Source organism: Aphis gossypii, chromosome 3, assembly GCF_020184175.1.
Source record: "Aphis gossypii isolate Hap1 chromosome 3, ASM2018417v2, whole genome shotgun sequence".
Classification (NCBI taxonomy): Eukaryota; Metazoa; Arthropoda; class Insecta; order Hemiptera; family Aphididae; genus Aphis; species Aphis gossypii.
The window spans coordinates 20,165,808-20,177,325 of record NC_065532.1 but is presented as its reverse complement, the minus strand read 5'-3'; the positions used below and the strand labels follow the sequence as shown (position 1 = coordinate 20,177,325).

General features: G+C 27.3%; 1 protein-coding gene across 1 annotated transcript; it reads right to left on the bottom strand.

The window, feature by feature from the left end:
- Positions 1-945: 945 nt before the first annotated feature.
- Positions 946-10,438, bottom strand: LOC114119883 (uncharacterized). Its single transcript, XM_027981608.2, has 7 exons — positions 10,307-10,438; positions 3,905-4,133; positions 3,608-3,700; positions 3,011-3,158; positions 2,020-2,156; positions 1,667-1,828; positions 946-1,201 (listed from the first exon to the last, which is right to left on the bottom strand). The coding sequence occupies exons 2-7, from the start codon at positions 3,978-3,980 to the stop codon at positions 1,005-1,007; spliced, it is 813 nt and encodes a 270-aa protein (XP_027837409.1). The 5' UTR covers positions 3,981-4,133; positions 10,307-10,438; the 3' UTR covers positions 946-1,004.
- Between the last annotated feature and the right edge of the window lie 1,080 nt (positions 10,439-11,518).

The following is an 11,518-nucleotide window of genomic DNA, read 5'->3' as shown; positions in this document are numbered from 1 at the left end:
GGGGGTGTCAAGCGCGGGACGACGACCGAAATAAAGACCGTAAAAATATTATTTCTCGTCTCCTGCCCGCCGTCGTAGCGCGCGGCGCGATGCCGCAGCACTCGTATCGTTTCCTGCGGCTGCCAGGAGGAGGACGACGAAGACGACGAGGATGATGATCACGACGGAAAATGAAAATAAAGAAAAGCGATACGGTCGGTTTCATAAAAATAAATAAATAAATAAACTCGGTGAGCATTAACATGAACGATAAACACGAGTGCCGAGCTGGAGCAGTTTTCATGTATATATATCGTAATAGTCATAATATACATTCACTATACACTTGGCACACGAATGTGTACATATCATAATTCGGAGGAAAGATACGAGAAAGACGAATATTTCGCTAAACGAAAGAATGGTTTTTTTTTTCCGAGGAACTACTTCAGCGCGGTAGGTTTTCTTTAAATTACGTCAAATTGAACAGCACGCGGTGCATGGTGGCAGGAAATTGGTCCCCAAGAGAACGAAACGAGACAAATCAGACCGAGGTCGTCGGAGGCTGTATTATAATAATATGTATAGTTGTAGTCCGTATAGACGATAAACAGGACAACGAGAAAAAAGAACGGACGAAGCGCCTTTAGGGGACACCGGAAATAAATAAACGAAAACAGAAATGAAGCAATTTATTACTCGCCACGGTGTATTGTAATATATGCAAGGAGTAAGCGTTTGGCTCAAACGCAAAAACGGCGTTTGAAACAGAAAAAAAGTAATCCTTTCGGTACAACGGCGACGCAGTAAAATTACAATTAAACCTTTACGAGGGAAAAAATCCGTTTATATAAACCGTTGAAACGTGTATGTATTTTTTATAATATATTGTGTTTGTTCGTTTATTCTTTTTTTAATCGACGACAAGAACTCCGCGAACAACAAAAAAAAAAAAAAAAAACTAAATAAGGTATAATAATAAAATGTATGTAATTAAAACTGTAGAATGTATTCTTAATGCAATATTATGATGTAATATTATTTGATTTCTTAAGCGGCTCTTTGGATACTGCTTCGATGAACATTTCTTCAAACGGCACCGTGGACAGTATCTGATTGGCTAATTCCAAGACGAGTGATTCGCAAAACTCTTCGATAAACGGCGTTAATATGTCGAGCACTCCTCGTCTGTTACTATCGTAAAACATGTTGGCCGTTTCAGCTGAAACATTAACCATCATAATATTACAATGACATTGACGGATAAAAAAATAAAACGCTGTGGGATCTTCCAAGCGCGACCCTCGGATTACGACGATTCAATGAATTAAAAACAATAAAAAGCGTTTTAATATGTTTACGAATAACAGTGCATTAATTTCGAAAGTTTTAAAAGTTTTAATTTCAATTTTTAACAAGTAATTTCACTAAATCTTAATAATTCTTATAATGCCCCCATGATAATGGTAGAAAAGTTTCAATTATTATTATATTTGATTTCTATTAAGGAAATTTGATTAAATCAATGTTATTGTTCAAATAAAAAAATGTAAACATTATTATTCAATATTTCTTATAAACTTTATTTGGGTTTAATACTAAAATTAATACAAGATTAAAAATGTCAATTATTTAAAAAATGTTTTCAATATTATTATTGAACATCATTCAAGTATTGGGTACTCACCGAAAATCTTATTTTCCGGGTTATTAGTTGTGTCCACTAGTCGTCCTCTAGCATCGCTAATAAATCCTTTGAATTTAATCTCAACGAGTTTCAGGTAACTGTTACCACGCTCATTTTTCGGACTCAATTCCGCTCTTCCGGTCACGTTCACTTTAATGTCATCTGGAATACAGTGCATTATTCAATTTAAATTTACACACATTTTAGTCTATGCTATTTCCGATGTTATCCGCTGTATTGCGATACAGTGGATAACGCTTGCGGATACATTTACGGCGTTTGACCCGTACAAAGAAATTGCAGACGGCGAAGAAAAGAGATATTGTATTGTTTTAATATTATTTAGTACGTACTTAAGGTTCCGTTAAATTTTCCTTGCCCTTTCATGGGTACGATTTTCATGAGCATTGCGTCCATAACGTATAATGTGGTCACGTTCAAATCGGCAAACGCTAGGCTCACCGATCCCGACAAATCCGTTAGGTTCACACTGAAAAACGGATTTCGATATCTCAACGGTTATAGCTCGAGGTTATTTATTTTTTCCCAATATTGTTACCTATAAGTTTTTTTTTTTTAATTTTACCCGAGAATTTTATTTCTATTTCTCTTTATCTATTTCTTTTCGACTATGAATATTCAACATTAGCACATATTTAAATAAGTGTTAACGTGGCTTATTATGTCGATACCGTACACCGCAGCAGCACAATTTCCCTTATTGTAATAATATGTATGTATAACGAGAAACCTTTTTCGCAGAAACCTCATCAGTGCACAGTTACAAACTACAGTACTAACATAATATGTATCTATGGACACTATTATATTAATGATATCGGAATAATATGTTATCTGTTCTAACTTAGGAAAAAATTCTATAATATGTATACACAAATTAAACACGTAAGACTTGTTTTTATACTGTCTTATATTCGTTTTCCTGTAGTTATCCAAATCCAATACTTCACCCCATTACTACCGTTGTGTTCTACTATACTACATATTTTTATTTTAATATAATACACTATATCTGTATTATTATTCTATATTTCTCAACACGATTGACTAATGGCTAAGCAATGTTTATTTTAATTTTAATTAAACAGCATTATTTTTATTTGATGATTGATTTTTCGACTACCTATATTCAGTGCATTTTTAATTTGAAACCATCATATCAATATCAGGTTTACATTAAATTGCAGTTTATTAATAATATTTATACAGTTATATATACGATCATATCAATTAACCATTGACTTGTGAGTAAAGCAGATATTTAAATTTAAAAAAAAAAAAAACTTCAATGATTTAATCGTATTTACATAATACATGACTTACTTTAGTTTGGAAAATATTACGCTGTTCACTCCCATAATTGCTAACTGTGTCATGGTGGCTTTCACATCTAGAGAATCTGTCCTCCTGTCTATACTCGTTTCCGGAATCGAGAAGGGTTCTAAAGGAGGTATTTTGAGTTTGGGAATGCCTAAAAAAAAAAAAAAACAAAGCAATAAAACTATATTTTAGAATCATGAAATATTGATGCAATTTTTATTGGTACTTTAAAGAATTCGTGAGTATTTTTTTTGTCGTTTTTATTTTTTTAAATAAACCCTTAGTCACGACGGTGCGTTTGCGTTTAGTGCGCTTCATCTCGACGTAATGCCGAGCTCTAAATAATATCGTACGGGCACGAATATATTATACGCCGTTATATATACATATAAATCGGTACTCAAGTAAAAATTAAACGGATTATTTAAAGACAAAAAACGAAAAACGAAAAAAATATTATCAATAACAACAACATTAGTATGAGTTCGGTAACATATTTTATTTTAAAGTGTATAACAGAAATGCATTAGCTATGTATTTTAGTATATCTACTTACCTACCTATATATAATGTTGTTTTAATAAAAAACGATAAGCTTACCTTCGCCCATCTTGGGCCTGAGTGCTTCCCACGCGTTGACAATGCATTGATTTAAATCGTCGGAATTTCTCTTGCACGGCGACACATAACTAGCTAAAACAGTAATACAATATTATACTGCCAAAAACTGGCGTGAAAAACTGAAAACGCGTGTGGGCATTCATATTAGAGTTTCAAAATATTTTCTTAAGAATTATTTTTCGTCGCCAGCAATGCTTCCTTTCGTAAACAAATACTACAACGTTAAAATTAATCTTATAATTTTATGTAATATCATTTTTATATTGTCAGACTTACGAATTTTTCCCGAAGACACGGCGTGGTCGGCCGCCAAGAGCGACAAGACCAGTGATAAAATCGATAACCACCTCATCTTCTTCCATGTAATCGATCAACGCGATATCCATCGAATATCGTAAAGACATAAAGCTATACTACCTCCCACGTACACGACCGGTCGCTTTATATACGATTTTCTGGTGTTGTTTTCCGCAATTATTGTCAACCGTCATTAATCATTATTCATCTATAGTTTTAATAATTATAATTTTACTAGGTAACGTGTAATCGCTCGTACGTGTGTCAATGAGTTCATCGACACTGTATAGTGACCGTGCAGCGCAGTGTGTTTTTTGGTAAAATATTATTCTTTACAATTAGGTATATCATAATAATAACGTTTCTATCTATATATAATAATTTAATAAGTCTTATAATTTATTATCGTAATGATTATTATGCGATCATATATTCTTACATTAACATAATTGTTTGTCGTTGTGCATATTAAAACACTGTTATAAAATAACATAATATTTAGGAAAATTTGTTACGATAAATAGATACGTAACTACAGTGCGAGTATCTACATGTCGTTGGACATTATACTTATATGAGTAATTAAGTGGATAGCGTTTGGTCGGAATTACACGACAAGCTTAAGTCTGTGTAAAATTATTATTTACCTATGCCTTGCTAATCGATAATTACCATGTTATTATTATTAATAATATCATTATCGTCAATATCATTACAGCGCGGTCATGTCTTATTGCAGTGACTGCACAATGCAGATAAGCTAGTGAGATTAACCGTAACTCGATATTAAACTCAAGAATTAAGGTCGCCCCCGAGTATAATAATATAATATGTTACTTTGTTTACACAAATTCAATAGCATTAAACAACCGTATAATGTGGTTTAAATATTATTATTATTTTCCTTTACGATAATAATAATTGAATTATATTTTTTTATAGTAATTTATTAAAGACCGGATACTTCATAAATGTATTCCTTTTTTTATTGTTGTTACAATTCACTAATACCTATACATATAATATTATTTTAATTTAACTGTCAATCATTATCACTAATTTGTATTATTATTATTTTTTTTTTTCACTTGTTGAACGTTAAATACGATAATAATTTTATGAAATACGCCAATCAAACAACATTTTGTTCTAAAAGTACAGTTCATTAGTGTATTTATTATTTGTAGTATAAATTCAAAATTTAAAATGTTATTCAATTGCTAACTTAGGTTTTCAATTTAAATCTTCAACAATAAATTCATCTCAAAAAAAAAAAGTTATTAAGAAAAATCCTAAAAAGATATTATTTTCATTTCTTAGGAGTTTTGTTTTGACAACATAATAGAGTTCTTACAGTAAATCCATTTAATGTTTTTTTTTTTTTTTTGGTAGTGTTTCGCTTTTCGTTTTTTTTTTTTGGTTTTTTTTTTTTTTACCTATTTTTAGTTTGTTTTTAAAGGAAGTCGTACGAAATTAAATTGTGAATCCCCATTTATACTATTCAGTTTTTTGAGCACCTACTTTTGCACTATTTGATTACAACGACTTACAGAAACTATAGTATACTTCAAAAAAGCCCTTTTATGTAGGTATTACTTTTTCTTTTATAACCTATATTCTCTTATAAAATCCAATATTATATAAAATTATATTTTCATATAAAAAATTTGATTATGATACGTCTTTACTAGTGTCATTAATCATATAATTTTATTTTTATTTTGAATATAAGTATAGGTGTGTAACCAATGGTGAATGGAGTTTCTATTTTTTTGATTTATTTTAATTTAAGGAAAGATATTTACAACACATTAATTAATAATACGATATACTATACTATACGATAGGTATATTATAAAAGTGTATCAATAGGTGATATTCAGAATATGAATATACATTACCTACTTCAAGTGTAGTGAGTCCGTTGAAATTATTTCATAAACCGAACTTATACTATTACTTATTTATTATAATTAATTAAATATGTTACCTATTACCTATAATAGTTATTAAGTATGTCTACGATAATAACACAGGTTGTATAATTTTTTTTTTTTGTATATATATTATTGATTAATTACATAATGTTAAGTTGATGATAAAATTAGCCAAAATACCTAATTATTGAAAAATCTCTTTTCTGAAAAGCCTTACGTGGGGGTTTAAAAAGTTATTATAATTAAGTTATATTAACTCGTATTTCCATATTATTTATTGATGGAATCGAGCCAAATCATAGAGTAAAATGTTATTTGTGTAAATTTTGAGTAAGTATAATATATAATATTACATAATTCAGGTGTATACATGGAATATGAATAGCATACCTGAAGTGCTATTGCCTATTACTAGCTGTTTTGAGTTAAAATATACATTAAATAGCAAAATAGAGTGTGATGTATTGATATCGATTGAATAATTAATGTTACTATAGTCAACGACACTTGCAACATTATAAAACTACCGTGTAACTAATGGGAACATTTACCGCAGTAATATTATTTTTATATTTCGGCAAACTAAAGCTAGATAAAAAATATATTTTTTCCTTATGGTAGGTGCAAATCGATTACAATATTTACGTTTTAGAAATTTTCATAACAAACAAATATAATATAAAACAATATAATTCCAAAAGTTAAGGATATAAATAAATCGTTACAGTGAATAAGTGAATATGGAATCTGAAGACTACTAAAGGACCTATATCGTCCTAATTAATTTATAGGTGTATTTAATAATAATTATATATTTAAATATTTGTATCTATTCTTTAATTCAGAAAATATGTAATATTTCAATATTTGTATTTTCTTTCTTCTTTTGATTGTGTTTTAACTATAAAAGTACATAACAAGATTTTTTTCAGCTGAATATCTTGCATTTTATTCGGAATTTACCGTCTATTTTATTAGATAGAAAAAATTTAAATACTCATACTCCGATATCAAATTTATTTTTAAGTTCTTAAACATTTTTATCCGCGCATAGGTACGCAGTAAAGTAAAATATTTTTATTGATTGCAGACATCCCATTTTTTGAGACTGGATTTGGATCACTTTATTTTTTTTTACTAATATTTCATATTTTTGTTTCAATATCTAGTCTATATAGTTGAATTTTAAATTTAATTGCTACATTAATAAATTGATTATTTATTTAAAAGTATATAAGTTTGAAGGTTTGAACACACATATAGAATTATTTAAAATACTTGTATATTTGCTTTTAGAATTAAAAGTCTGAAACATTATTTTTAGGTCTATATATAATTGAATTTTAAGTTTATTTCCATATTAAATATGTATAATTTAATATTTATTACATTATAAAATTTAAAGTATATATCTGTATTTATTTACTATATAAGTATTATAGTTATTATAATTTATGGTAAAAGATATTGTAAACAGTGCTTTTCTCCAATTAAATGTAAATATTGATGAAGTATTATACATAATTTCAACATAAACTATACCGTTTGGATTTTAAACATTAAGTATCATAATTACTTTTAGTTGTTTCCATTAGTTAAGGTTTTTTTAATAAATAGCACAAAACGTTCAAAATAAAATATTTTATTATATTATTATAAAATTCATTAATTAATTAGTAATCAAGAATATTATAAAGCTGAAACTTTAAAATAATAAAAATTAGTTTATTAAAATCAATAGTTATAAGATTGGCTACATGCAATTATCTTTAAAGGTTAGCATTATTCAAAATGAAAATAATTATAATACATAGTGATGGAATAACATTATTTTGCTTTACTATCTCATTTTACATAAAATACGTTGTCACTTATAATTTACACATTAAACTATAAAATTATACTACAATCTAAACTGATCATTATAGTTTATATTATGAACTTACCTACTAATTAAGAATATTTGTATTTTATAACGGTAAATTATGTTCCTAATCTGTAAAACAATGCAAAACGATTGCTGTAAATCACTCACAATAGTTCCAATATTTTTTAACCAATAAAACAATCGTGGCATTTACCACACAGCTGATATTGGGTCTACAATTGTACGCAAGTGATTTCGAAAATTAGATTTGTTTTTAATTGCTTAATTTTTACTGGTGGATAGCACAAATGAATAAGAAAATAATTTTGTATTTCACCAATATATTATTTCTACCATAGTTTTCAATCAAATTTCCGAGTAATTTGTTTTTTTCATTGTCGAAATGTGTGTATCAATTAGTTTTTGTCGCGTTAAACGAATTTTGTCCCACAACTATGTCAACCTTAAAGTTTAAACTGATAAATTAAAAGACGAGTTTTGTTGTATTTTATTTTCTATCATAGCTTAGAGACGTTGCTTATCGATTAAAAGCGTATACGTTTTATAAGGTTTTGTAATTATAAACACTGCGCCCAATGAACCGGAACGGGTACGACGCGCAGTAAATTCCAAAATTTCACAAAAATCCACTAAAACGCTTAATGGTTATAATAATATGATTTATCGTCTGACTGGGTCCATTACGTTATTTATAACGGTCCTGTTATTAAGCTATGTTCTCGAGGCTCGTTCCTGAAAACTATGTAAATATACCGTATAAGAGTAAATTATCAAAATGTATAAGTAAGTATATCTATCTACATGACTATGTGTACTTAAATAATAAATACAGTTTTCAATTGTGTACCAATGACTCGTTTTAATCTCGTTTGATTTTGCACAGATTTTGCTTTTTTGCGTTCGAATCTCATTTAATATACGATGATAACCTGTTGCCTGAATAATATAGTCTAATATATTATATTGTAATTCTAAAATTTGCTTGTTGTTTCAAAGTGTTATTTGACTAGATTATAAGAAGGCATCCATAATTTAGGGTGACAGTAAGTAGTTTACGCGATAACACCCGGAAAATAAGATGCACGCCTTGGACTTTGCTATGTTGGCTTTACCGAGATATTTAGAAACGCTTGTCGAAACACGACCGAAATTACTTAAGTATACGACAAACTGTCGTCATACTAATAATATTTTTTTACAGTTCATATATAGAATTTCGGGTGATTTATCAGCATACCCATCACAATTTTATCTTTTATAATAGGTATTTATATTATTTATATTTAAATTCTGAGTTTTGAATTAAAAGATTTATATATATATATAATATATATATATATATAGTTAACGTTGAGATCATATTTTTAAATACTTAACATTTTTATTATTTATACAATAAAGAATATTCTGTGGTAATAATATAAGCTTCATTTTTAAAAAGAGAACCACCATTTTGTTGTACTGTAAATAATTTTTAAAGAAATATTTTTAAAAATGTTAGTATTATATTTAAATTAAATTTTGGAGTTATTGAAATGTATATACTAAAGATACCTACAAGTCCTTAACAATAGTTGTATGTACAATATAAAATAAACGTAATGTTTAATCAATAATCTATGTTTCTATAGAACTAATTAATTTTACTCAGAATATTTTTGCAAATTTTAAAATTTTAATATACTAAAATATATCTTATTACTATGATATTATAATCACCAAACCCTATCATTATCGTATTATCGTGGATCTATTATATTATCCTCAATTATTATACAAAGAGTTAAATTACTCAAAAATAATCTGTTAGAATTTAGACTTTATTACATCAACATTTCCAACATAATAACTATTATTAATCTACTTAAAAATTAAATTAAACATTTTAAATAAACGTTTGTATCTACTTCTTAAATCGTATAAAAAATCTAAGTATTTTAAAATATGACTCTTAGGTAGGTTATACTTGAATAATCCAAAAATCAGAATTTGAATAAATGCACCATTGAAGGAAAAATGGTAATGAACATGGTTGGAGAAGCACTTTGTGCATTATGTGATATAAAATGTGTTTTGACAAACACTAACAGTACATGTATCACAGCCAGTTTCATATTTATGGTAGGAAGGGTAGGGTATAGGGTTCAATCTCTCTCCTTTGAACCAAGTTCATATTTTATACATAAATAATACATTTTAATAAAGTAATAATATTTTTTTATCATTCTAACTGTTATAAATAAAATCACGTCCCTCCCTTTGAAAACTTTTGAATACTCCACTGCATAAATATAATTGCTACTTATTATTGATTTAAACGACAGTTCGTATTTGTGACACGAGTTAGCAGTTCACTGCTTTTTTCAATGAGTACTGTATTATTATTCATTAAACCAAATACGTGCACATAATGTTGATGTTGTTACACAATAAGCCGAATTAAGATAAAATAATTATTTTGAAAAATTAATAAAAGAAATAATTATAATATTATGTATGCTTGATAATAAAAATGAAATACATTTATTTTACTAGTAGAATAAAGGTATTACCTACTTTCTTTCAGAGTGTAGTATAAAAGGTCTTGAAAACTTTAAAAAGTATTCAACAGCAGTTGTTAGCGTAATCAGCAACGGGTTCCCACTGGGTAAGAATGTAAGTTTGTATTCTGCTACCACATTTTTTTCACTGCAAGTAATAAAAAATATTACAAAGAAAAGTTGTTTCTACTTACAAACCAAAGATGTGAAGGAAATAATTAACAAAATATTTTACAAAAGTAAAATTGTTATTAACGTGTTGTAAAAAGATTTCAATGTATTTTTATTTTACATTATTATTTTTTTATTACTAAGAATTCGTAATACATAAAAATATTATATTATATTTAGAATATTTTAAAAGATTGAAATATTTCCTTTCTTATACTTTAGAATTACATGTTTTTGACTTCTGAAAACAAAATACTAACATTGCACCGATACTAATTACTTTCAGGGAAAAAATATAACATTGTATTTTAATAATTTAAATGTATTATAAATTATAATACAAATTGTAATAGTATTATAATTTATAAATTATAACAGTTTTGGCATTCGTATTCTTATTGAACCTAAATACCTACTAAAAGAAATACTATATCGTTGAAATTGACAATATTCTCGAAATAGTTGAATTTCATATAACTTGAAAACACTTAGTTCAGCGAAAAAATTCCAAAAGCTTTTATTGATTTTAAATACAATAATTTAATGGAAAATGTACACATATATTTTCACAGTGGCTTTTTTTAAAATTAATTTTATTATATTTTGTAAAATCATAACCAAAGGTAAAAACACACAATTCGATTTTTTTTTTCAAATTGTATTTGATGTTATTAAACTGATAAATTAAAAATCAAATGTTAACTTCAAAAGTTTATGTTTTTTTTTTAATTTTTTGTTATTAAAGACAAAATAAAAACAGGCGTTTCAATAATATTTTTACAGTTGATAATTTATTATAGCTTGGGTTTAATGTGGAATATGGTATTTACTAGTTGAAGTGAAATTAGAACATTTTCATAATAAAACCATTGGTTTTCAAAATATTTTGCGTTTCAATCGTATTGTCCATAGTTGTATCTAAAAATAAAATATAGGCTATACTATAACAGACACGAGTTTAAGTCATCACACTTCTAAAATCTGTGTCTAGGAGACGATTGAAGCACCGAACTGTGAAGCAAGAATAATAAATTGTAATATCTTTAAAAAAAAAATA